We start from the raw sequence: 27,279 nt of genomic DNA, 5'->3' as shown, positions 1-27,279 counted from the left end.
GAAAGTTTATGACATTTGCGAAGTAGAACAGATTTAAAACAGGTGCAAAAATGAGGGAAGGGGGACGGATGACCATAAGGGTGGATGATGAGGCTGATAGAACAGATTTGTACAGAACTACATTTTAGTGCCAAATGTGGCTGGCTAAGTTATGTAGACATAATCATTGATCAGAAAACATGTTTCAGAACAATGTTTGTTCCCATTAGTTGTTGGTTGTAACGCACTGAAGAAGACTGCAGATCGTAGGTCGAAACGTCTGCTTTGTTTTGTGTAAGTTGTATTTTTCTCATCCACTTGTAGTTTGAAATACTATCTTATATTATTTATTTTGGCTTGTAGCTCGATGTTGTTTAATCAATAATAATGGTTGCATCGAACTGGGACAGCGTTTAGCTTAAAAAATCAATTCTTTCAAAGAAATAACTGTATTCTTCTTGGAAGCAGCTATAGCAACATTTATAAACGTTATGAGGCTGCTAGAAAACTACAAAATTCTTTAAAATTAAAGTTCTCATTACGAAAACTTTAAGATGAGGAATTAATTGGTCACTTTTTCTCGTATTTGGTGGCAAGAAATTAAAGTTTTCTCAAAAAGATATTATTGACTTAATGTGTTCTCACAGCAAGTTTTTTTTTTTTTCACTCAATTGGAAAAAGATCTAACTTGAATTGCAGGAGAGAACCAAGTGTTCAGAAGGTGCTTTTAAGATTGCTCAACAATACAGCTTAATCCATATGAAGGAATCGAGTGGAAATCGATGTACATTGTCTCTTTACAGAGCTTTTTCCCGACTAACCAACTGTCAAACAAAGCTTACGTTCCCCAAACTCACTGATGGATGAACGTATCTCGGTTTGCGACGTTGCAGACTTCCCGCCATGCTTTCTTTTTAAATGGGAAAACCAGGTAATGAGCATGTTTTCTTGCGAGTACATTAGTGATTATTCGTTTCCGTCCGAAGAATATTTTGCTTACTTTCCAAGCAGTAAATTCAGCTCATTCACCGAGAATTAATGAAACCGCGTTGGAAGTTTTGCAACACCGCAAGCCAGATACGCGGTTTCCAAAATTAGTCATCAACGTGGTTTTCGATACGAGCAGAGAGTTCGGCGCGCGCCTGTTAAAATCGTCGTTCCCCGGACGAAAGAACGTAACTCCATTTCAACGCTGCCAAATTTCCGCTCGCAAATTTTATTCATCCCAGGAAACTGCTGGGCGTTTCTGACTAGAAATCACGCTGACTTTCCTTCCAACTACACTAACAAATCAGCAAAACGCCGAATAGAAATTTGACTGTTATAGCCCCATGAAAAATTGGAGTGTCCAAGTCGACTTTGCCACCTTATAAATGAGTTGCCCTTCATCTAAGAAATGGCTAATTTGAAGGGAAACTGCTTGAAAATGAATAAAATCCAAAGGATCTGTGTATGAAGGCGCGGATTTGCGTGCATTTGGAATTCAAAGGTAAAGGCTTGGTTTCTTCGAGCATAAAAAACGTCTACCACGGAGGGAATGAGTTTACTCACAATGATAGAGAAGCGAATTCCGGGTCACAGGGAAAACGTCACTGCACTGATGGATCCACACTAGAGTTCCATGCCCGAAAAGCGGACTCGACGGAAAAGCACAAAATCCGAGGGGGTAACCTTTGGAACGGACGGCGACAAAGGCAAAGGGGGCGCTACCCCTACTTCCAACAAGTGACTCTAGCGCGACACTGACGCGATTTCGGGGCGGCAGGGCAGGGTAGGGACCGCGGAGCGCGAAAGCACCGGCTGCGAGCGGGAGTGGGCAAAGATATGAATCGGCAGGTACACTGAAAGCTCCGAAGGGAAGTCGAACGCGACGCCAAGGCGAAGCGTCGCGACGGTCGATAGAGCGACGCACGCGCAGAAAGCGCGACGAGCGGCGGCGCGCGGAGCCGCGGAGCGGACGCCAGGCTCAGAAATAAACCACGTGTGCCTGACGGGAAGGACGGAGCTCCGAGGGACGCCCCATCCCCCCTCCCGCCCTCCATACCCTCGGGTCCCGACCCTCCGAATCAGCAATATTCTAGCAACATTTCAAAGATATTCTCAAAGTTGTCAGCGTCACAGCGCTGTGAGACATATCCATGGTCCAGGGGAGAAACCACTCATATCCATGGTCCGGGGGAGAAACCACTCATCTCCATTGCAACGTTTCAAAATTTCCGCTCATTCTTCTTAAAGAGAAACAAACCAACTTTATTGCTCAAGATTTGTAAGATATTCTCAAAATTGTCAGCAGGACAGTGCTGTGAGACATATCCATGGTCCGGGGGAGAAACCACTCATCTCCATTGCAACGTTTCAAAATTTCCGCTCATTCTTCTTAAAGAGAAACAAACCAACTTTATTGCTCAAGGTTTGTAAGATATTCTCAAAATTGTCAGCGTGACAGTGCTGCGAAACATATCCATGGTCCGGGGGAGAAACCACTCATCTCCATTGCAACGTTTCAAAATTTCCTCTCATTTTTTTAAAAAAGAGACAAACCAACTTAATTGCTCAAGATTTGTAAGATATTTTCAAAGTTGTCAGCATGGCGAACTTGGGTGACAAGGCTGTAAGACATAACGAAGGCCAAAGTGAGAAATCACTCATCTCTATCCCAACGTTTCAAAATTTCCGCTTATTTCTTTAAAGAGAAACAAACCAACTTTATTGCTCAGGATTTGTAAGAGATTTTCAATGTTGTCAGCGTCACAGCGCTGTAAGACATATCCATGGTCCAAGGGAGAAACCACTCATCTCCATTGCAACGTTTCAAAATTTCCGCTCATTTTTTAAAAAAGGAAACAAACCAACTTTATGGCTCAAGATTTGTAAGATATTCCCAAAATGGTCAGCATGGCGAACTTGAGTGACAAGGCTGTAAGACAGAACGATGGCGAAAGTGAGAAATCACTCATCTCTATCCCAACGTTTCAAAATTTCCGCTTATTTCTTTAAAGAGAAACAAACCAACTTTATTGCTCTAGATTTGTAAGATATTTTCAAAGTTGTCAGCGTGACAGCGCTGTGAGACATATCTATAGTCCGAGGGAGAAACCACTCATCTCCATTGCAACGTTTCAAAATGTCCGCTCATTTTTTGAAAAGGAAACAAACCAACTTTATTGCTCAAGATTTGTAAGATATTCCCAAAATGGTCAGCATGGCAAACTTGAGTGACAAGGCTGTAAGACATTACGAATAACAATGGTCAAAATGAAAAACCACTCATCTCCATTGCGATGTTTCAAATTTTCGCTCCTGATTTCTTTTTCCCCAAGAGAAACAAGCCAAATTTATTACTTTTTAGAGCAAGATTTTTAAGTTATTCCCAAAACAGTCAGTACGGTAAACTTGCGAGACAAAGCTGTAAGACTGTAAGTATCGATGGCCAAAGTGAGAAATCACTCATCTCCATTGCAACGTTCCAAAAAATTTCCGGTCCTGATTTCTTCTTCTGAGGAGAATCAAGCCAAATTTATTGCTCTTTTTGGCCGAAAAAGATATTCCCAAAATAGTCAGCATGGCAAATTTGAGTGACACAGCTGTATGACATATCGATGGTCAAAAGGAGAAACTATTTATCTCCATTGCAATGTATCAAAATTTCCACATCTGCTTTTTTTCCCCCAGACAAGCAAGTCAAATTTATTGCTCTTTAAAGCAAGATTTTTAAGTTAATCCCAAAATAGTCAGCTTGGTAAGACTGTACTAAGAATGTGAGTATCAATGGCCCAAGTGAGAAATCATTTATCTTCATTGTGACGTTTCAAAATTTCCGGTCTTAATTTCTTTTTCCCAAGAAAAAATATTTTTACCATGCAAAATTACACTAAGACTTTAAAACAACGTAACAGTTGTCGACGATATTTGAGACACGGTTTCAACAATTTTCTAAGAATAATTGTAGAAAATTATATCCAATTTAGAGTGACAACAATCCCACAATAGGTACTTTCAAATTATTTTGGAAATATATTCAGTTTTGTTGGGTGTCCAGCATTGGTTTTGGTAGGTCCAGCAACCCACTAGCATTGGCTGTTAAACAGAGTTTGCACTCTTCAATGAGGGTAAAATGATGAACAAATGGTTACTATGCAGTTAATTAACGGTCACATGAAAGTGACACAACTGTGTCAGTGAAATAACTATTCCTGGACAGTTACCTACTTCATTTCATTTTTCCCACTGCGTGGGAGATTCTATTACAGCTCAGATGGCTTGAAAACGTTTCAACAAAAATTTTGGTTTTCACCTGTACGTTTTAGAAAGAAATAAAAATTTATTGACACCTTTCAAAAATTGCCTAGCAAAAATATACTTCAAAAGTACCAAAATTGTCCCTGCTGGCTGAGGGTGCGCTGTTATACAGATTTTGAAAAAAATTTATTTCAAAAATACTACGACAAAACATTCCAAATTATCTTTGCCAACTACAGATATACATGAAATGTCATATAGATTGTTTAAATATTTTGGACAAATTTTCTTCAAAGGACTTCCAAGTTTTCACTGCCATCTAGGAATACTACGTCCTTCATATTCTAAGTATTACCAGATACTGAATCTGAGCTCATATACTCTAAAACGCAAGGACCTCCTTAAAGCTTTTGAAAATATCCAAACTAAATTAAGAATTACCCATGAGAAAATTTTGATGTCCCTCTCTTGTTTTCTTTTTTGAATATTACACAAAAGAGCCTCACTAATAGAGGCCTTTCCCCTTGTATTAGGGCGGTTGATTCGGCGATTCGATTGAGTAAAAACTTATGATGACAAAATACCAATGAAAAGGAAAAAGAAACATGAAAAAATAATTCCCAGCTTTGTACCTAGATTGGAACTTGAGCGTGATTCTATATTTCATCTGTTTGGACGAAGGTTATGTAACTAAATCTACTTTACGGCTTCCCTCTGTTTTTCCTCTATAATCCCATCTCACGTTCATTTATTTGTCAAAATTATCCTTGTGTTTTGTTTCTGCGACAAATTTCAACTGAATCAAGTGATTTTTGAACGTTTTGTGATGGCCTGAGCGCAGACCATTTTTTGGTGACAGATATTACAAGAAATGGAATTTTCCGATTTTTTAACAGTTATCCATGAATGTAAAATTTTATAGAGTCCTTGGTTCGACATTTTCTGTGGTGGAATCTTAGGTTGCTTCATATGATACTATTTTTCACCTTTTATTATTTGAAACACCTCAATTCTTAAAGAAAAAATAAATACTTTGTTTTCGAAATTCCCTTTTCCCATGCAATGACCTGGCTACAGCACACTGCAGAATTCATAGGGATACTCCTTATCCCCTCATCATTACAGACCTAACAATTTCTTTAACATTTACAAAAATTACAGGAAGTGTTGTCCACAAAGATCATGGTTTTCTTGACAATGGCACTGGATACATTTCTTTAGCATTAGTGCCATGATTATTATGGTTCTTTCATGCCCTAAAAAGATACCTGAAAGAAGTTTGAGGGAGCCTGAGATATAAAACCAGAGGAAAACTTGTACATACAGTGTCCTGCACCAACCTTTGCTTATTGCTTCATTGAAGCAAAAAGAATAAAAATATAAGAAAATACGAGATTGATAGTTCAGTTTTCAATGACAGCTTGTTTTCGATAGACAACAGTGCGGTTTAACAAGACTTGATACACGGTGAAGAAAGTAACAAGGCAAAGGGATTTTAAGATAATCAGTTTCAAGCTTACCTTCAGCATGGTGAGTATTTTCTGACTGAGATCATAATCAAAATTTGCGTATTTGGATTCTGACATGTCATAGATAAATACAAGGCCATACCGTTGCGTATCTGGATCTGTTAAAGCAGCATCAAGTTGATAGACAATACCCTAGAGCAGAATTGAGTGTGTTAATCAAAAAGTTTGAAGGATACAAAATACAAAGTTGACAAAAACCTAAAATGAACAGAGTGAAGAAGATAGAGTAGAGTCTGTAACTACTCATTCCTGGAAATTATCATAAATAAGTTGGCGTATACGTAGTATCAAACAGCGGATGCTTATGCATGTACATTTTCACTGCCCATGCTAGTAGAAAAAACTTTGATACCTTGTCAAGATAGGAAAAAGTAGACTTATTCTTGATCAGCTTTTTTTCTATGAGCCTACACAACATGATAAACTTTGAAGACAGGTATTGAAGAGATTTCTCAGCCCAAACTTGAAATTAGTTGGAAGAGACCTACAATGTTTTTTTAGATTTTCAATTTTCCGTTATTTCATATTAATCTGACAACTCTGGATTATAATTGGGCTTTCAACATTTAAATACTATGGAACGAGATGTCCCGAGGCTGCATAATGATATGAAAAGCTGTAAAATAGGTATCTGCAAACCTATCTACACTTCTTTAAAGTTGATATATAGCTTTTGCACAGTCAAAGGTTTCAATCCTTCATGGGCAACAGATATGAAAGAGAGAAAATTTGGAAGACACGATAACAATCTCTTTTGAAATTTGTCTTGTTAGTGATCATCCTGGGGAAAATTGACTTTTCTCTGTAGAGGCAACATTCTCGGTAGAAAGATGTTCGACTGGATGGTTAGGAGTATCACATTATGACAGATAACCAGCATTTATGCATTGCAGGCAAAATCTTACTTCGTGTCACAAAAAATCTCACAGCAAGATGAGTGAGTTTCCCCCATTTTTAAGGTATTGAACGAAGGGAAATATCTGATAATTTTTGTATCCTCGTATAGATGGTCAAGTTCCATAGCTCTTCAAATAAGATGAATCTAATTGAATGACAATAAGAATTCGATGCTAAAACTTGAAGCCAGGGATGCAAAAAAAAAAATTCTACTGATGCAACATCTGCATGTCAGCTTAAAAATCTCCTCAATCTGGATTAATTCCTCGCTCTTCACAAAGAACAAAATATTGTGTTCAGCCAGAAAAATTCTAAAATAAGCATGCTGTTCTATTTTCCTGTCATTTGGTAAAAGTAGAGTACTTAGAATGATGTTTTGATCGAAAAAATTCCTTACACACAGATAGACTTCCTCATGACCAATGTGAGCTAAGATGCTTTTCTTTTTGCCTTTCTGCACCCCTGCTTAAGGCAATTTAGCCAATTACTTTTATATATTCTTTGAATTAGAAGAGCTCAGAGAAAATTGGAGTATGCATAGGTTGAAAACTAACTCAGCTCTTTCTCCAGTGCAAGATGGGGAAAGACACGAAAAAAAGACCTCTCTTACCTGTAAAGTGGTTTGGTGAGTGGATGTTTGCGGGGAGTGAATTCGGGCAGTGAAAACAGCAATTGTAGCTCCTGTGGAATCTCGAGTTGGCTGTAAATTAACCAATTTATTTGTCAATTTACTATTTTTTTTAGCAGGAAAAGAAAATAATGTCTACTTCCTTCATAAAAGACTCACTATAAGATGTTAGAACTTGAAGGGAAATGGCACATTTCAGCATTAGCAAATTTTGCAATTATGATTTAGCCTGCCATTGCTGAATTCAGTAAATTCATTTATGTTCAAAATTTGTAAGTTGTCTCTTACATACACAGGGAAAAAATTACGAAAGTGAACTTTCTGGATGTTAAAAATTTGCGCGACACCTTTGGAATGTTGTTATGGACACTATGGCTGTTAACGAAACATCCTAACTGTGTTGAATTAACAACCGCAGCATTTATATCAGCATTCAAGAGCTGCCTTGCAGATTTTTGACAACCGGGATGTCACTTCAGCAACTTTTTTTGTTCCGTGTACATATTAAATGTAGAACTGGGGAAAGAAAAGAATAGTAAAATGTCACATCCAAAAATTGCATCATTCAACAGGTATTTACATGCTAACCAATGGGCGAACTGATGATTGATGCATTCAGACTGATGTGACTTTAGTCTATCCTTTTCTTTCCCCAGTTCTGTCAACCACTGATAAGACCATTTATATAGAAAACAGAATTTAAAGTGCAAGTCAATGAGAATTATTGAAAGAAACTTTTATGTTACAACAAAATAGGGAGTGAAATAGCACACGTTATAACTCTAAAGAAAGAAGAAGAAATCACAAACCAATATCGTGAATTTTCCGGTTTCAAGTTCACTTTTGAGAGGATCTGAAAGAGGATCCAAATTCACAAGACCTTCGCGCTGCCGTGTAGCTTCATGCTGCTCATAGAGTGACACAGCTCGAGTTACATCAAATTTTCTAGCCGTAAGAAATTTTTGAGCAGTGTGCCTTGAAACTGGACTGGCATTTGACCTCTTGCGAATTTTGTTGACAATTTCTAGGAAACTACTGACAGCCTGCAAAAAAGAAATGAGTGTCAGTAATACAGACAGACAATAAATCATCACGAATCATTTGATTCTGTTCATTAATACCAGCATAAAGCCATATCACAATAAAATATGTGCATAAAACCTTTACTCTACATACTCCTTTATAATTGTGGTAAGTGGTTCATGCTAGGAGGCTAAAAATTGAGTCTTAAACATGAAGTCTGAGAGCAAACCAAGAGGAAAGGCATATTACTTAGTAACCATTACTTAATAGTAACATTGACTGATGAAAAAGCATACTTCATTCATTTACTTTAGTTGTATTTGTGAAGGTTTCGAAATCAATTGCCTATAAAAATAGTTCGCCGAATGACATTTGCAGTTCGGTATTTTGATGGAAATAGACTTGCTGTAATGCTTGCAGCTGTCAAACTTAGAGGGCAAGAAGTTGATCATTATTATTCGATGGGAAAACACATTTTATGGAAAATACCTCAGAGGAACCTTTGGTAAGTAGTTGAGTAGTTAATCTCTTACTAATAAGGTGATCTACATGTAAACAAAAGGCATAACGTCAGATAACAGCAACCTATCTTTCATACACTGCCACAATTGAAGAATGCTACTGACAATACTCAGAAAATAATAAGAACCAGAAAAGCTGAGGACTTTAAATTAGTTTATTTGGTCAGAATAAAATTAAAAAGTTAGCAAGTGAGCGTATCCATGTTCGGATGACCTGTTGCTACATCACGAAAAGTAGCATGAATAGAGAGACTCTTGGAAAGATGGCATATTGTCATGCAGATGTAAATTGTTTTCTTCAATTTGTGAAAACTTGAGAAACATATAAATACAATTGAATTAATTATACTTACAAGCTCCTGCTCGGCTGTCAGTAGCGCCGCCATCTTTGATAATGATAACCTCAAATCTGTTGGAACCGTTGTTCGAGATGTGTTGGCCAACAAATCAGTCGGAGCTGCCAGATTGATAGGTAAATGAAGTATTTTTTATTTTCATTCATGTTTTATCAATTGATATAAATTTGGAGGATTTGTTACAGAGTGCTCAAAAATTAATAAAATTAAATAACCAAAGATGTGCCTACTCTTAATTGGCAACGCTGCAACCACCCAACAGCTGTTCATTCACAAGACGGTCAAAAAGGCTCGCTCAACCTCGCTAATGGTCAAATGGGTCATATCGCCCCCACAGTTTGCAAACAGCAAAAGCTACAACTAAGAGCGTGTTTTAAAAGTCAAAATAAGACTGTTTTCCCCTGTTAAATTTTTCCCAGACTTGCTGTTCGAAGAAGCTACAGCTGCCCCCCCCCCTCCCCCTTAAATAAAGTGCTAAGAAATAAATCGCAATTCCCGCATTTTAACAACGGAAATTCACTGAATTTTATATGAATTGTTACTCGGCACCCATACTTTGCATGAATGAAACCAGCGTGATTACAGTGTTTTCAAAATCGCGCAATTTCTGGTTTTCTTTTAAAAATACGAAATAAAAGTAGGTACTTACAGTATGAAAATTTACACAAGTACTTCCCTTTAAAATTAGCAATTTTTTTGGTGGAATGCCAAAACTATTTGCTATTTTGGGGGGATTTTTTAGATAAGAATTCAGGAGGAACATTTTAACAACACTATATAATTGCGCTGGTTCCTTTTTGCTAAATGCGATCCAATTGCATTAGGAACATCAGTAACGCAAAATCACGATTAAATCATTGGTTTCGGGGGGGGATTACAATGGCCAATAACTCAGTTTTTGCGGGTCCTCCGAAACCCCACTTACAACTAGCAATGATATTTCGATTCCTCTAATGTCACTATAATGGGCTTCGAAGAAAATAAGTGGAATGATGTTTTCCAGATCAACTTCAACAAGCTATCTGAATGGCCTGATCGCCTGACCACCTGAGTACTTATTGTTAGTGAGAGAGTGAGTGTGATAATCTAGCGCCTTCAAATTTGGATGATACAATTTATCTTTCACCGCTGATATCATGACTACGAAGACGGTCGAAAAGGCTGTATTCGGGCTCTTATTTAATAAGAATCTGCAAGGAAAATGTACTTACAGTTGTACACATGCGGTAAATTTTATTCGATGTTTTGTTGAAGAGATTTACAACTCAATCATAGTTTTTGTTTTTTTACAGTAAAAAAATTTGAACTAAGGAACTAAAACAATATAATGAAAATTTGACAGCATGTTGTGATGACGTAGTCAAGGTTAGCCAGCATGCCAGTAAATGCACTAGTTTTATCACTACCCACTGCCATAAAGAACATTCAAATTATGTATATTTGCATTAACTACTGTCTAAAACTTAGGCAAACGAAAAGCAGTGAAAAAAAATTGTATTATTCGTCCCCTCAATGTTACTCATAAGTCATAAAGTTAATTCTTTTGCACTTGGTGAGTTAATGCTATAGACTCGTGCAATTTTTATTTCGTGTGTTGGTTGATGTGTCAAAGAATTTTTTTACCTCAGTTTTCTGGTGTGAGTGCGGCGGAAAGGTGTGGCTTATGCTGTGGTTGTTTATTTTTAGAATATTATTTGTTATTATGCCGAAATTTTATTAAAATATGTGCCTTTTTAATTGTATTTGCGGCTTGATATCGCATATTACCATCCCGGTTAGTGTGTAAGCTCAATCGGAGTTCCAGATCCGAGTGTTCTCTGTGGACATCATCTTTACCTTATTTGGTCTGCTCTAGATAACCTATTGTGGTGAGTACCTCAGATGTGTCATTTTTTCACTCTTCAGTATCAAATTTTTACGTATATTAATGCTCTGAAACTGAAAGGACCTCAAGATGAACATTAACGTCATGCTGTTCTCTCCTTTTCTGACACTCAAACACGCGAAAGTGTTTTTTAACCTCTGAAACAACTAAGGTATCCAGTATTACGACACAGTTACACATGTCCTAAACGGTAACTCGCCTGTAGGATGGGGATCAGATGCGTATGCAAGAAGAATTTAGTGAATATTCTCTGTGTATTAATATTTGGTCGACTTGATGCCTGTAGCTTCAGGTAGTCTCACAATCGTAGGGATCTGCGTTCATCCATCCAAGTGGCATGACAATTGGAATCCTTTGACACACTTGCTTAGAGTTTCTAATCTTGATTTCTGCTGTACATATACTTAGACGTCCCTGAGATGAAGATGTGAACTGCACGTACTGCATACTTATCTTGCGATGAGTCTGAAACAACCTCCCTAAATGATACCTGAAGGAATAGCATTCACGCCTTGTTATTATAGCTCCTATTCATTTACAAAGTTGGACGAATTTGAGCCAAAACGTTTGCGCATGGCTAAAATTATCATTGCATTTCAGTGTAGATTGATAACGCAATCAATACTGAATTGCAGTGTATGGATTCAGGTCAGGACATAGTTGGATCCAGACACTATCTTAATGATGTAGGTACTCACTTTGAATCATTTTTGTGAATTCAATGGCTTTGTAGAGCTTGCGCATTGTATGTTGAGACAAACGTGAAAGTATTGATTATGTCAGGATTCACCAGTGGTGCCACCTGACTACATGTATTAACCTGTTAAGTGATGCGAAATCGGAGCTAATTGGAGATTGGCGTTTGTCTCAACATACAATGCGCGAGCTCTACCCATAGTGTATCACAAAGAATGTGCTCACATGCAATGAAGTCCTAAACTGATTCAGTTTGCTGCGCATCAAATGTATTTTCAATCTACATTGAAGTACAGCATAAATGTAGCTGATAATTACTTAGCTATGTTACCGAGGAACTCAGGGAAATAATTTCTTGTCAAGTGAAAAGTCAAGATACTTGTCAGTCGTTGTGAATGATGGGCAAGCAACAAGCAATAGTTCACTTAATCCCAATTCTTTATACCTCTTGCAACATTCTAGAAGTTTTTCTTATACACCTACACATGGTTGATCTTTTATTAAGATCTTACATTGATTTGGCAAGTGTCAAAACATAAGAGCATTGTGAAAAACTAGCGTAGTAATAGTAACGATTCTCTTGATTCAGCAGGACCAATTTACCACCATTGAATCCATTGTAAATAAGTACTCGATTCTATCTAACGTAGACAGTTTGCCTCCCTTTATACTGATTGTGGCATAATAATCAATACAGAGTTTTAGTCCAAAATGTGACAGTGGTAAAACATAACTCAGAATTGGTAACCAAGGCCAAATACGTAATCCAGATGTTTAAAGGGCTAGGACGTTTTGAGTCCCTAACACCCCTATTTTCAACAGCATTAGCTGGAAGTACCCAGGTTACTTTGCTCACCCCACCCTGTCATACGTAGGTTTTAGCTTCTGTTCCTTTTTCAAGTTCATTTCCATTTTAACATGTTGATAGTGGGGTTGTCATGGATCTGAAACGTCTTAAACTTTTGACACCCGAATTTTTAAGCTTCCATTACCTTTGTTTTTTATAGATTTTTTTACATCATGTACTTAAATGGATGAAGCCCAATGTTGTGAGTCCCTACTATTTTCCCTACTGCTGAATTGAATTACAAATGTATAATTAGGTACCATATAGTGCAAAGAAAAATAATTGATGAAGGGTCAACCTCCCTGCCCTGAATTACTCCAAGCTTTGCATGTTCCATGATTTTTTCCTTAGAGAGAATCACTTTTTCACAGTACTGTACCTAAAAATACCTAGTTAATTTTGCCTTCGAACTAGGTTCACAAAGCATGTAGACAGAAGTAGGGTTCTTCTGCTGTTTCTTCTCTAAGGTATTTCTGCATTTAATGCATATCAAACTAAAAGTCTCATGACAGGATAAGAGGCTCATCGCATTCAAGCCACCTTTCCTCTTTCAAAACACGCCTTTTCTGGAAAAACTGTGGGCGCAATTTTTCTTAAAATATTTAGCACCGAAAGAAAATGTTCTTGAGATATCATTTTGACTTGTAGCGTCGTTTCTTATCGACAAAATTTGGTTTTTTGAGAAGGAACGTCGTTTTGTTACCGTTTCCTCAACTTAAACTTAACGATAGCGAAGCGACGCCTTTTAAGTAAAAAAAAAAAAAATAAACTGAATTCTGTCGAAAAGAAACTGCGTTTAAGTCAAAATATTATACCTCTAGAAATTTTTTTTTCAGTGCGACCAAATTTTTCCTAGATTACCTGATATTTTCAAGAAAAAATATTTCTCGAAAGTATTTCTCTATTTTATTCGGTAACTTCCCAATATTCATTCAGCGTTTTTCCATAGCGCGGCACGATAAGTAGTATCCTTAGGATTCAAGAAGGATATAAAGGCGATAAAAGACGATGTTCCCCAACCACTTTTTTATCCGTGTTCATAACCAGAACTTAAAATAATTAGCCGCCGCAATGACGTTTTCGTAAAACGCAAATGTTGCCTCCTCCCAAATATAACACCATGAATTTTTGTTCGTAAGAGCATCATTTTAACGTCAACGTCAGAGTCATCGACGCGACGCGACGTCCGCGTATTTTCCTCGTCATCTCGGAAGTGTTGACGGTGCATTCTTCGCTGGCTAGTTGCAAGAATGCAATCAGAGGCCATAATCCAATGAAGCGTAGATCGGTGCATCTGTAGCAGCAGCCACCATCAGCGTAACGAGCTCCGCAACTCAGTTGCCGTTCTGGTAGTGTTTCGGTAAAATTCCAGAAGTGCAAACCCCAAAGTTCGAATGAAGATTTGCGCTTTTAGGGTGGTGAAAACATGGAGTCACGTGTGCAAATAATTGCCCTTGAAACGGGTGAAAAGAAAACCATGAAAACTTCATTTACGTCAGAAATCTGGTTGCGGTGTTAAGTATTTTTTTCTTTCGTAATACTGAGTACTCTGAAAGACAAACGAGCACAACATTTCTGTGTACATGTTGGTGAAGGATATTTAAAAGCGCAAATACTGATCTAAAGAAAAACTTGAGAGGAAACATACACGATTTTTGTCAACGCTTAACCTAGGATCTCATGCGAGTAACTTTCGACCGCCTTTCGTTTAAATTCTTTCTCATTGATTCGGTTTGACCATGTCGTGAGAAAAACCAGCCCTAGTTTACATTTTCGGCACAAAAGACAACGTTGGAATCAAGTAAAGGTGTTAGAAAAGCAAGCAAAGCGCTCCCAGTGAGTGTCGCGTGCGTCGAACTCGAAGCGAATTTCGTTAACGCCTGGACGCAACTATTCGGGCTTAATGGATGTCCGTATTGCATACACACGAAAGTGAAGGCGTTTTGACTCTCCAGGCTCCGTTTCATAAGTGGCGCGGCGGCGGGCAGTACTGGGAAGATCTAAAAAGATGGAATGCCTCTAGTTCTTTATTCATACCTACTACTTACAAAGACATTTCTTAAGCACGGATAGTTGCCCACCGACGCGCCTGTGAAAATTCCCGTGTTTAAGGTTACTTTGGATTATTATTTTTTTTTCGGTTAGATAAACCGCAAGGACTTGGTTGATTGACCGAATTTTTGGTTATTCGATCGATTTCGTAGGTTAATCTGAGACATTTGGGAATGGAAGATGTGTCTTGCTGAACTCATGTTCTCAAGTTTCTCTCATTATCATTTGCGAGGGGTTGGCGCATAAGGATTATCACCAATGTTATCCAAATACGATCCTGGCCACTTACATCTGATTATTAGCGAGGTTGCAAATTTTCGATCCCAAGATTTGGTCAATGTAATCCGAAGGCAAACTAAGCCCAAAAAATTAACCAGACGTTTAGTTTACTTTGTGTCCTACTTCTTAGTAGGAATCAGTGGCGTGGCGTGCTTTGCGATAAATCGATTGGTAAATGGACTGCGTTTAACAGAAAGGAACCAAGCCTCATCAGCTATTGACAACTTTAGTCGGGCAATTTAATTTTTTACATGAAATCGGTTGTGCGGATTTTCGTGCAAATTTCTGTGGATTTTCTCCCGAGTACGTACGTAGCAAATTTTCAAAGGAATCCACACAAACGCTCTCTTGGAAAGAATTAAATTGCCCAGTTAAATTTGGCAATAGCTGATGTGGCTTGGTTCCTTTCCGTTTAACGCGGTCCAAATGTATGGTGAAGAATCGATGAAAAGTGTGTTTGCAACGAACACCTCTATAATCGATTCTTTACCATGGCTTCAAATGGGAAAGTATCAATTATCGTTCATGCCCGCTTCGTCTTTGGTAGGAATCAGTTCCGAGCGAGGGTTATCCATTGAGGACTGGAAGATATTCGGTAGAGGGTTGGGGATGTCCCTTTCACCCCTTGACGCGCCATTGCCCGAATTTCGATTACTCACGATCCGCTTGACAAGTCTTCGGGCAGCTGTGATTCACTTGACGGATGCGTCAGGGAAAACTGAAAATAGAACATGTGTGCATTGAGTTCGACGCCTCAACGCTCTGAGTAGCGTCGCGGCGGCCGGCGCACGGTGGACCGAGTCAATCGGAGAGGTCGGACATGCAATTTTTGACTAATACTGCAAATTTTTATGTTCATTTCGTTACATTTTGATTTTTAAGGGGTGGTTCCTGAAGAATATTTCACGAGGAAACCAATGGGCTCACTTTTAGAACTTCAAATTTTTGTATAAACGGAGTTACAAGCGTTTTAAGTTTCCAAATTTTATCCGACTTCTCCCTATGACTCGATCTACTGTGCGGCGCGGCGCACTCCCGCGAACACGTATCGATGCCGCCCGCGCGTGCGCAGTTGCCGATCCGCCCGGTTTCAAAGATCTAGAAAGGTTTTCTAGCAATTTAAAGATCATTATTTGGTCGGTGGGGAACATCGAAAAACCAGGCGAATCTTGAAGGATTTTCGTTTTCGTTTGTATCTCTTTAATCTTCTAATTTTTTACAGGAAAATTTAATCCATGGGGGTTTTTAACGACCGAGGAAACGGGTGGTTTGATTTGGCAGGGCGAACGAATAATGCTTCGCCCGGGCATCGCAGAACGTGTGGGGAAAATTGCAGGGAAATTTTCGGTTTTTTATGTATGGCCGGATGAAAATTTTAAGTCTTGGTAGAGTTCACGCTAAATAAGTTTACGTACTTTTAGACTACGACAAGATCGTTTGACGTCAATTCCTCGTGTAAAGTATACGCGAGAATGAAGATGGCGAATGCTCTGTCTCAGTCTCCAAGTGCGTAAAACAATATGGAGTGGACTCCAGCATGAACGGTTTTAGAGCTAAATTCCGTACTTCTTCCTCTGGGCAAGAGTGCAAGCAGGAGAGACGTTTCTAGGAAAAACACCATATATCACATGAAATTGTTTATTTGGAAACAAGTTTAATTTCCTTAACCCCGTTGGAAACGATGTATAATAACTTTCATCATAAACATAATTAGTTCTTAATTTTATTTTTTGAATACAATTTGGGCGCCAACTTCTAAGAAATCTATGTAATTCTAGTAGTACTCTGGGTTGCCTAGGTAAGTCTAGAAAAAGGAGAAACTCTGAGAAACATTTTACCGCAATATAATATAACCGAATGGTGAGGAAATTCTGTCGAGGCTGTAATTCCCTTGAATCGTGTTGAAAATTTAAAGTCGTTTCGATTGCACCTAAAAGCTCCTATTTTATCGGTAAATCTTGAACTATGCCCTCTATATGCGGCCCTTAAAAAGCATTCCCACTCCCAGCATCCTCAAAAATTTAGGAAGTCAGGAAATTTTTTGTTTGATTTTGGCCTCTGGCGGCTTAAATGATAATTTCGCATGAGCCTTAATTCAAAGAAGGGTTTAACAGTCATTTGGTAAAGAAAAGAAAGAAAAAAGAAAACAAAACATGACTGAAAAGAATGAAAAAAAACTAATTTTTAGTCTATATGACAGCGTTGCCTGCTAGTACTGAGAAAGCACTATGCTCCCCACGTAACCCCATTTAAAATACCTAAATTTTATCACATAATGTGGCAACACTGTTCAGGCGTCCGCGCCCGTCGGGCGCGCAGCGCGGGAAGGCGCGTGGGCGTAGATGCTTGTGGCTGCTATGTCGCCTCGATGTCGATCCTGTTGCCGGATTGTGCAAATTCAGTTTTAAGAATATTTTTACTCCTCTGTAAATACCTGTCTCATCTGGCTCCTCCGTCGACCACGCATTTCAAGCCCACACTTTCGTCCGGAGAAAATGATTTGCTATGAACGGAGAAACGCATTTTTAAATATTCCCGCCAAAATGGAATATCTTTGGGGTACAGGGTGTTTACAAGTCCAAATTAAAGCCCTGAGCGAGTTGATAAAGACACACTAAGAAGTAATTTGGAACGCGATTTCCCGATTAAATAAAGTACGGAAGCCTTTTCTGGTAAAACTTTCTTTTGTTTTTGTTGTCACTTCTTTTGAGGAGTTCGCGCTCTCCATCTCGTAGAAGAAACCCCCTTCCTCCTAATAAAAATACGGTAACTTCACGCACCTTGTCGCTGTTCTCTCTGGATGTGGTCAGAAACCGGGCAGAAATAATTTTCCGAATCGGCACCGAAGCAGAAAATCTAAACGTAGGCAGTACTTAAAACTGCTCTCTGAGAAAACGTCGCATCGAGTGGATGAATATCAGTACATGTTAGGAGTTCTTGCATTGATAAAGCCGGAGATCTCTTCTGTTTTTAGGCAATAAAACCTGCTAAAATCGAGAAGATTTCATGCTGAAACTTGCAGTCAAACGATGGTATCTTCGCACCCGCGCATAAGCAAAGAGTGTGAAGGGAAACCAACCTGCTGTAACTGTTAAAAAAAGCATGAGAGTCATATCATGCCCCGAAGCCACGGTTCCCCGAAAACGGGGACCGGGGGGCCCAGCCCTTGTATTCGACAGACTTCCCGGAGCGTAACCTGGAGCGGGGCCCCAATCCCCCCCTTCCCGGTCCCGTTTCCTCGGAAACTTTGACTGTGGTCCGACTGAGAAGTTTTCGAGACACAAACATGGTTGTCTAGTGGTAGGATGTAAAAGTTGACCTTACATTTCGTGTTGAGAATCAAGCCTTTTCTGCATCGCTTATATCTTCCTCGATAATACGAATTCCTCTTGATCAAATTCACATTTATCATCATCATTAAAAGCCTCGAGGGAATCTTGACCTGATTAACCAATCAGGGAGTAGCGCAGACATGGCGATACTCTTCCTGTGTAGTTCGCGCATCGTGGGAATGTAAACCTGTCGTATGAAGCAGCCCCAGCTGTTATCAGGATTTCGTCGGAGTATCACCCTTACCTAACTTCAGGCCACGCTCAACATCTTGGATTTTGAAATTCTGAAAATTTGACAGCAAATTCGAGCATTCTGTCAAAAAATACCTCCTGATACCGATTTTCACACAATTCGGCCGGACAGGAGCCGGGATTGTATTTGAGGCCACGTCCGCCATCTTGGATTTTGGAAGTTTGAAAATTTGACTACAAAACTGATTTCCCCGTCAAAAAATACCCCCTGATACCGAGTTTCACAAAAATCGATCGAACACTTAGCCGAGTTAGCATCCACGTGCCCAACTTACAAACTAACGCAGAGCTTGGAGAAAAACAATTAGATGAGTTTCCTCGTAAAAAAAGGTTCATAAAAAAGTAATTCCGACGGTGGAAGAAATGTTGTCTTTGCAGTAATCGAATATGTCCCAGTTCTATCATTCTGACTGGTCGCGAAGCTCGGGAACCGATCGCAACCGAGTCAGGTTGGGTTTAGTTGGGTCACGCAACTAAACTAACTCTCCGGCAAAGCTGAAAGTATCACTCGAATTGAAGGCGCGTCAATCCTGAAGCTACGCGCACTACTTCGACAGCTTCGATCAAAAGAACTTTCTAGGATATTTATCTCTTTCATCATACTGCAGGCAGTCGTAATGCGAAAAAAAAAACCGACTAAGGATAATTGTTGCCAAATTTCTTCTGATCGCCGTAATTCGAAATCGTGGATTTTGAATGAAGTTCCCTATATCTTACCCAATTCAACCTTATATACAGGGTTAATGGCGATGATTAGCGCTAAAAAAACTCTAAAATGGAGAATGGTGAGTTTATTGTAAAGCTGCACCTGCTCACTTTGTTAATTTTTTCGATATTTTTGTGATTGAACAACTCTGATCTTTAGTTTGAGACATCTAAAAGGATGTTATTGGGCAGGGTATGAAGAAACCTCATTCAAAATCCACGATTTCGAATTACGGCGATCAGAAGAAATTAGGCAACAATTATCCTTAGTCGGTTTTTTTTTTCGCATTACGACTGCCTACAGTATGATGAAAGAGATAAATATCCTAGAAAGTTCTATTGATCAAAGCTGTCGAAGTAGTGCGTGTAGCTTCAGGATTGACGCGCCTTCAATTCGAGTGATACTTCCAGCTTTGCCGGAGAGTTAGTTTAGTTGCGTGACCCAACCAAACCCAACCTGACTCGGTTGCGATCGGTTCCCGAGCTTCGCGACCGGTCAGAATGATTGAACTGGGACATATTCAATTACTGCAAAGACAACATTTCTTCCAACGTCCGGAATTACTTTTTTATGAACCTTTTTTTACGAGGAAACTCATCTAATTGTTTTTCTCCAAGCTCTGCGTTAGTTTGTAAGTTGGGCACGTGGATGCTAACTCGGCTAAGTGTTCGATCGATTTTTGTGAAACTCGGTACCTGGGGGTATTTTTTGACGGGGAAATTAGCTTTGTAGTCTAATTTTCATATTTCCAAAATCCAAGATGGCGGACGTGGCCTCAAATACAATCCCGGCTCCTGTCCGGCCGAATTGTGTGAAACACGGTACCGGGAGGTTTTTTTTGACGGGAAGCTCGATTTTGCTGTCAAATTCTTCGGAAAAACTTCAATTTGATCTTGAAAATCTTAAAACTGAGCGTATATCTTCGCGAGTTGGTTAAGGACACTGTGGATGTATGGGACCGGTTTTTGGGCGTCCACCGCGGCAACGGTGCGGAGGTGGGATGCCGTCCGAGCCGCCTCCACGGGGATCAGGGGTCCGCGCGGAGCCGGAGCCGGCCGCCTGGGTGCAGTCGGCTCCGAGGGTGTGTTTGGAGCGCACCGCACACATGTTCTCAGTTTGTCGAGCTCGAATTTATTTCCCCAGCCGGCTTCAGTTCGTTCCTCGCCACTTAAGACCTCGGACCTCGAGCAGCTCTTCCGATCAGGACTCCCGCTGGTCGGCGCGAAATTATCCGCCTCTTACGTCATAATCTGCCCCCGCTGTTTGTTTTTGGCCGTTTCAGTGGAATATTAAGAAAATTTTCGCGGCCGTTGTCAAGTGAATCCCGCATCTGAGATCGTGACCAACCGTGTGCGCATTTATTGTGTGTTATAATCTTTAAATAATTTCAATTCAGCCGTAAAGTTGTGAATTTTAATACTTGCAATTTTGGAAACTTATTTCGGCCTTTTTGCAGTTCTGCTTGAGAATCCACAGGTCTTCTCCGCCGTGTTTTTTTTTTTTTTTTTTTTTTTTTTAATTCGAAATTTTCGTTGAATTTTGACTTGAGCAGAGTTCTAGTGTGGCAGTTATTTAAACGATTCCCGTTCTTTGAAACTTTTTTATACTCCCTGAAAGTGTCAGTGATTTTGTTTCTCACATTCATATATAAGACGAGATCAAGGTATTGCTTTTCACGAGTAATAATATTCGTATAGTTTCTTCTTCTTTGGAATAGGGTGTTTTAGCGTATTTTTTGTATGAAGTCACTTTTTCACTAAATATTTTGTGAAGTGCGGACCAGTGCGTAAATCCTGAAGTGCAGTTGTGAAACGTTCCGGAAAATGCTTTTAATTCACGCAGTGCGGTAGTCAAGATCGGATAACAGACTTCGGGAGATCCCGTATCAAAATACGAGCGACTCAGCAGCATGACGCATCAGTCTTTTAACGTAAGTTGATTGTCACAGCTGCCATTAAAAAAAAGAAAAACATGAAAATAGAAAGACAGGCGCCATGAACTGTAAAATGGACCTTTTCAGCAGCGCGAAAAAATTTCGGCGTCACAGCATCAATCGATTGATGCCATTATTATGAAACGAACAGCCCATTTTGATGCTCTGTCTAATCAAATTATGAAAGTCAGATTATCAGGAAATTGACTTTCCACGTTGCAACCACATTTTCCACCCACTCTGCCATGCTATGAGCAAGAACGAGTATGAGCATTTGGATGTTGCAAATATGTCCTATGATAGGCATTTCCTGAAAAACTTGATAATTCTTTTCCTTGAATTTCTCAGTGAAGTTTATCAACAATTTTATCGGACGCATCTAAAAATTTCACGGAATAATATTTGTAACCGTTCCTTAAATGAATAAATTATCAGAAGAGACTAGATAGCATTGAATTTTCGTGTATGAGTTTTTACCTAAGCTTCTTCACAAATTGGTTTTGAGGTTAGAGATTCCCATACGTATTGGTGGATGCTAATAACGAGAGTGATTTATCCTCATCACGTTTGATCTTTTTCTCTGGCCAATTGCCACAATGAACCAGAATTGGATTTGGCAATAATGTTTTCTCTGTATTAAACCTGTGTTGAATAATCGATTCTTGTCGTCGCACCCGGCCTTTCCAAGAATCGACTCATTTCCATAGCATTCAATGGAAAGAAAATATTGTTGCCAACTTTCTGGACCCGCTAATGCAATAAATCTGGCATCATCGCACGAGTGCGGAGGCTCATTCGCTCATCGATTTTTGTCACGGGCCATTAGCGTCATGAGTTATCAATGATTGCGTCATAAGAACCTCCTCCTCATGGTCACGCACTCCCATATCGGAGGTGTTCCGATTACCGGGATATTAGCTTAGATGTTGCAGTCAATCGGCGCACACGAACAATGCTCCTTGCAATCTTTTGATTTGTGCTAGTACGATAAACTTACTGCAAAACCGATTCTTGTGACGTCACGCTACTACTGTGAACGGGCTAGGAATTGTGCCAGATTTCTTTGACGGATGTCCGTAAACCCTGATATCTGACATTATTTCGACGCATTTATGGGAAATTCCTGTGGCATGCTCATTTATCAACTTTGGGATTTTGATGAAAGAACCTTTCTCTCTGAGAGAGATTTTATGATTGTGGTCTGAAAGCTCGTCTGTTTGGAATTGAATGCTCGAACGCTTTTATAAATGGATGACTCAGCGAACAATGCACATTGCTTTTTTAATAAAATGAGCGGTGTTTAAAGATGAGCCATGTAGCCGGCAGGTTTTTTTGAAAGCCAATGCGCGCCTGTTTTCTGACGAGTGGGACTTTAGAGGGAAAGTAATTTTAGATGGAATTTCAGATATGAAAATCAGAGGGAAAATCGCAATTAGCGAATATTTTACCTCCGAGATATTTACTCAGAAAGGCAGCTGCGGACACATTTCGAGTGAAGTCAACCCCACCATCAAAGTGAAAACGTGGCCCAGAAAATTTTCTGCTTTTTCCCATGAAAAACTCTGATTTTTATATGAAATTTCCTAAAATTAGCATAGAACCCCTAAAAATTTTAATTCAATGCCGTAAAAGGCTGATATTGTATGGAAATACAGGCTTTCAGGAGGAAATGTGGAAATTAATCTGCAGAAATTTGCTAAGTTTATAAAAAATGTCCAGCATAATGATTTTTGCTCCTCAAATTCAGCATAAATGCTGATTTCCATCGAGGAACCCTCGCCGTGATTCCAGGGCACAGTTATTATTTTGAAAATCGAACGGTTCAATCATGCAAATTAATCGATTGATTTCGATTGGATTCGATTATTAATCAATTCGATTAATCGATGAAGCAACTTATCGAAAAACTATATTTTCGAGTCGGAAGCGTCGATCTGGTACCCTTCGATCCCAATCAAGGAGCCTTGAAATGGATTACGGGACAAAGCCGCGCACCCCCTGTCGCCCCCTTTATTCCCCGCGACTCCCGCACGCACCGTGGTCGCCTGGAAGTGTTGGTGTGCACACGCCCCCGTAGACAATGGAAACAACTCCCGTGTGCGTGCCTTCCTTCGACTCCTTTTGTTCTTAAACGGCAGCCGCTTGCGCTTATAGGGATTGTTTTTACAGCAGCTCCTGTTTTGCCTTTTTCAAGTAGCTATAATGTCGCGCCACGGCGGACCTACCGCCTTCTAGGCCCCCTGATGAGAATTACGACAGCTAATAAGCGAGGTTGCTGCGCCGTGGATTTGCCCAGGTTTTCGATCGTACACGGAGAAAAAACTTCGTGCATGGGACCCGAATTCGAGGTCATATGGATCTCTGAAGTTTTCTGATCACGCATCCGAAAACTTGAGGTGGAGCTGCCGAAGTTCGGGTCAGACTTCGAGGCAGGTATGCACCGGAGTACTTCTGATGTGTGACCCGAACCCTTCGGTATTTATCGAAGTACTTCAGATGTCTGACCCGAACTTCGGCAGCTGGACCTCAAGTTTTTAGATACGTGATCCGAAAACTTCAGATATCCATATGACTTCAACTTTGGGTCCCACGCACGAAGTTTTTTTTCCCGTGTATAACGGGCCACTGTACCATGAACGAATTTTGATTTGCCAATTAATTTCTCCAAAGGTATATGACGCGTAGAGCACGACACGCTAATTCAAAACGCGAAGAAGTAACTCAGATTCCGAGAAATGAGCAATTCAAAAAGCGCATCTTTTCCGCCAATTTTTAACGCCCCGGTTTCGCGCCAAACCGAATGATGTCATCCGGCACCAATCAGAAGAAAGCACTGGTTTCCACGATTTCCGTCTATTAATGTCTCTCTACTCTTCCCTCGTATTCGAATACAAAAGGGGAGTCGGAATCATATCTTCAGAAACAAAAAATGAAAGCTCATGCATGGTATTTGTAGTAAACAAGCCATAATTCCACATTGGAATACGTTTAATTGTAAAAAACATCAGTGAAAAATGAGCGGGGATAGCGATTTGACTGCCCTAGTACATCGCTTCCATCACTTTTTCGTTTCATTTCGACTTTGATGACATCATTCAAGTTGAAAAGTCAGAATAGTGATGATGTGATTATTTGCATTTTTAAACCCCGCAATTTTTTACCTGACAGTGTGGTGTACGGCTCAAAAAATAATCTTGTATTTTTGTATACATTTGGCATGTAGGGGCGGTAACTTGGAGGGAGGGGGCTCGCTTGACGTTTACTCCATAACCTTTTAGCCGGGGGAGTCGGGGAACCTTCAGTTCATTAGCAGAGAAATTCATCCTTTATAGCCCGCGTCTTTGATGGACAAATGGTGCTGAGACACACCGTGGGAATGAAAGAAGATCCCGATTGTAGAGTTTACACCAGGTCAATTTTTTTCATTTTCTCCTTTCCCTTGTGATCAGAGAATTTGTTTTTCTCTCTTTGTATCGCTTTGCGTATCCAGCGAAAAAGAGTCCTTAAAATAGTTTTGTGCCGCGAGGAGGAATACGTGCTTTTGGGTCAATTTGGATTGTCTGTGGTGGTTAATATCAACGTGAGGTTTTCTTTGAAACAACCGCAATAAACCAATGGACAGACTGAGGAAGGAAAGGAAGCATTCACGGTGTATGTTTTTCCATCAACAACAATAAAAAGATTAAAAAAAATAGTTGAGAAATTGATCGAAATTTTGTTGAAAATACTTGTGTTGTAAGTTCCATTTTCTGTGGATAAAGGCACTTTTCTTTGTGAACTGTGGTCTGTCAATTTTACATTAATCGGTGGCTTCTCTAATAAATTAGTAAGTTCTAGTAAGTTGTGGCAGAAGAGCGTGTAAGTGAAGTGCATTGCTGTGCTAAGGATAAACACCGTATGAACGTTCAAACGCTGCCAAATTTCCCGCGATAAAAAATTAATTCGGAAAGAAAGTCATGCATATTTTTCCTTTGAAATTTTCAGATATTTTGGACTAAGTTGCGAACATAACTTTCTAAAAAATTGGAAGAAAAATATCTTTATAACTTCCCCGATAAATTCGTATTTTATCGAAGGAAATTTGGCAACACCTGAAGGTTCATAATGCGTTTTTCCCAAGCTCGGCAGTCTAGGTCCTCCTCGGCGGTGAATCGCGTGACTTGTGGTGACAGAACGGTGGAAAAGGCATTTTTAATTTATTCGTGGCACGTTGTCACGACATGTTTTTGAGGTGTAAAAATGATTAATATTCCAATAACAACCTATGATTAATCTTTTAATTGGAAAATGAAGAATTCAAGCATTTTTTTTTAAAATTTTTAGTACATTTTCAGCAGAAAGTGACATGACGCGCTGGGTATCGTGTGTCCAAACGTTCAACGAAGTCTGTGTTTTCCCAAAATCTCTCCTCAGCAAATATATAGACGTATCATTTCCGGAAAATCGTCGATGGCTCTTTCGCATTGTTCTCATGACGGCCGTAGATGTAGTAGGAGCATTTGCTCTGTTAGATACGCATGCGTAAATTTAACCAACAAACTTGTCTCTCGTACTTATACTAAAAATACGTCTCTCATTGATTTTGGTTTTTCAAAATGACCTCTCCTACTTAAAATTTGTTTGTTAAAGGTAAGACGAGTCAATCCTGTTCCTTGTCTTGAATTTACTTCACGTAGAGAAGAAAAATCATTGAAAAGACACATAACGCAGAATAATTTTCCGCCAAAAAGGAGAGGAGGGGGTTAGTGTGACAAGAAGAGTTTAACGATCCAAAACGAAGAATTTGTTTTTCTGATTTTACCATCAACAAACTTTTCAAAAACTTGGAAATTGCAAATGAGAAGCGAAATTACCAGTGATATTGCTTTTTTTGCTTATAATTTCGACGATTTTATGGACGACAACACTGTCGGCATTTACTGCGTCAAACGGAGATCACCGAATACGGTATGGCCGCTTAAAGATAGGTGGCTCCGAGTTGAAAATAGAAGTTGTTTTCTCTCATGGTGGAATAAAATTGTACCTTTCCAGAGTAGTACTTGCATCATTATATTACAGCTCTTTAGCTAGAGGTTTATAAGTCCCATTTCCTTCTTCGCCTCGTATACAGCTATACACCTCACTCTTTCAGGTGTGTCCTGGGGGTCGAGGTGATTTTCTTATACTCTACGTTTCCATCAAATATACTGAAAAAAATAGTTCTTTTAACATGGCTCTTGCACTTTCTTTGTTACTGTTACAGAATTTTCCGTTATGAGGACAGAATACTCTGTTCTCACGACCAAAGCTCTGTTCTCAAAACAGAAAAGTTTTATAAGTATAACGAAGAAAGTGCAGGAGCCCTTTGAATAGAAGGTTCTGTCATCTGCACCGACTATTTTTTTGCGTGTAGAAACGTAACTACATTACATTTCGCCAAATTTTCCGTAGCAAAATGAATGTTCACTTGGAGAATCTCGGGAATTTTTAACTGAAAATTTCTTTGATTTGCCCTCTCAGTTCATGCAAAAATCAGAAAAATTTGGGATAAAAATTGCACATTACATTCTTGTACAAAATCGAATTGTTCAAGTTAATTTTGCGACCTAGGAGTGGGGTTACGTCCCTTCGTCCTGGGGGTGACAAGTTAACCTTTAATTTTTGAATCATACTTAAATTTGAGTCTGTCTTGTTATCTTTTGCCCTAAAAAGAGGTCTCATTGAATTTATTACCTATCTTGATTGTTATTATTATTCTCACGAAACTTTCCGAACTCATCTCCCGGCACAGCTGTTCTCAGCATAGAAGTTAAAGACTGAGGCCTCTTTCCTTTCCAAGAATAACGGAAGGGCCCACTTTAATCATTTTTCCCAGGGACACTTGGAGTGATACACATTTGCTGGAGTCCAAGGGTTCAAGTGCATTTGTGCTAATAAGACCATGAGAAAGGCTAAAAGAGATAAAGAACTAACGTTACATAGAGTATTCTCTTGGACATGAATATTGGCGATTGAGGGCTCAAGATAGTGTCTTCGCAATTATGAATCAATATATAAGGACCTATTTTATCAGTCATACCTATTACTATGCTCGTCGCACTGTGAGCAAAGAAATCACCGGGAATATTTTCTTCGTTTTTGATTGA

The 27,279-nt window shown here is 39.4% G+C and overlaps 2 protein-coding genes across 3 annotated transcripts in view; one reads left to right on the top strand and one right to left on the bottom strand.

The window, feature by feature from the left end:
* Positions 1 to 9,290, bottom strand: part of Ptpmeg2 (Protein tyrosine phosphatase Meg2) — a 46,245-nt gene extending 36,955 nt beyond the window's left edge. Inside the window, exons 1-4 of the mRNA XM_019043256.2 lie at positions 9,170 to 9,290; positions 8,082 to 8,315; positions 7,255 to 7,344; positions 5,739 to 5,879 (exon numbers count right to left, since the gene is read on the bottom strand). Of these exons, the coding sequence (XP_018898801.1) occupies positions 5,739 to 5,879; positions 7,255 to 7,344; positions 8,082 to 8,315; positions 9,170 to 9,202 (498 nt within the window). The 5' untranslated portion in view covers positions 9,203 to 9,290. The remainder of the gene's footprint in view (positions 1 to 5,738; positions 5,880 to 7,254; positions 7,345 to 8,081; positions 8,316 to 9,169) is intronic.
* Positions 9,291 to 10,792: 1,502 nt separating this feature from the next.
* Positions 10,793 to 27,279, top strand: part of mys (position-specific antigen beta subunit myospheroid) — an 88,892-nt gene continuing 72,405 nt past the window's right edge. Inside the window, exon 1 of one of the 2 annotated variants that reach the window (XM_019043274.2) lies at positions 10,793 to 11,040. Coding sequence is in view for 1 of the 2 variants with exons in the window: in XM_019043272.2 (XP_018898817.1) it covers positions 21,131 to 21,151 (21 nt within the window). In the remaining variant the exon portion in view is untranslated. Of the gene's footprint in view, positions 11,041 to 20,757; positions 21,152 to 27,279 lie in introns of those variants that run through there. The other variant, XM_019043272.2, reaches the window with a different exon arrangement.

Source organism: Bemisia tabaci, chromosome 1 (assembly GCF_918797505.1).
Source record: "Bemisia tabaci chromosome 1, PGI_BMITA_v3".
Taxonomy (NCBI): Eukaryota; Metazoa; Arthropoda; class Insecta; order Hemiptera; family Aleyrodidae; genus Bemisia; species Bemisia tabaci.
Note: the sequence above shows the minus strand (reverse complement) of the source record. Positions and strands in the feature narration are given on the sequence as shown.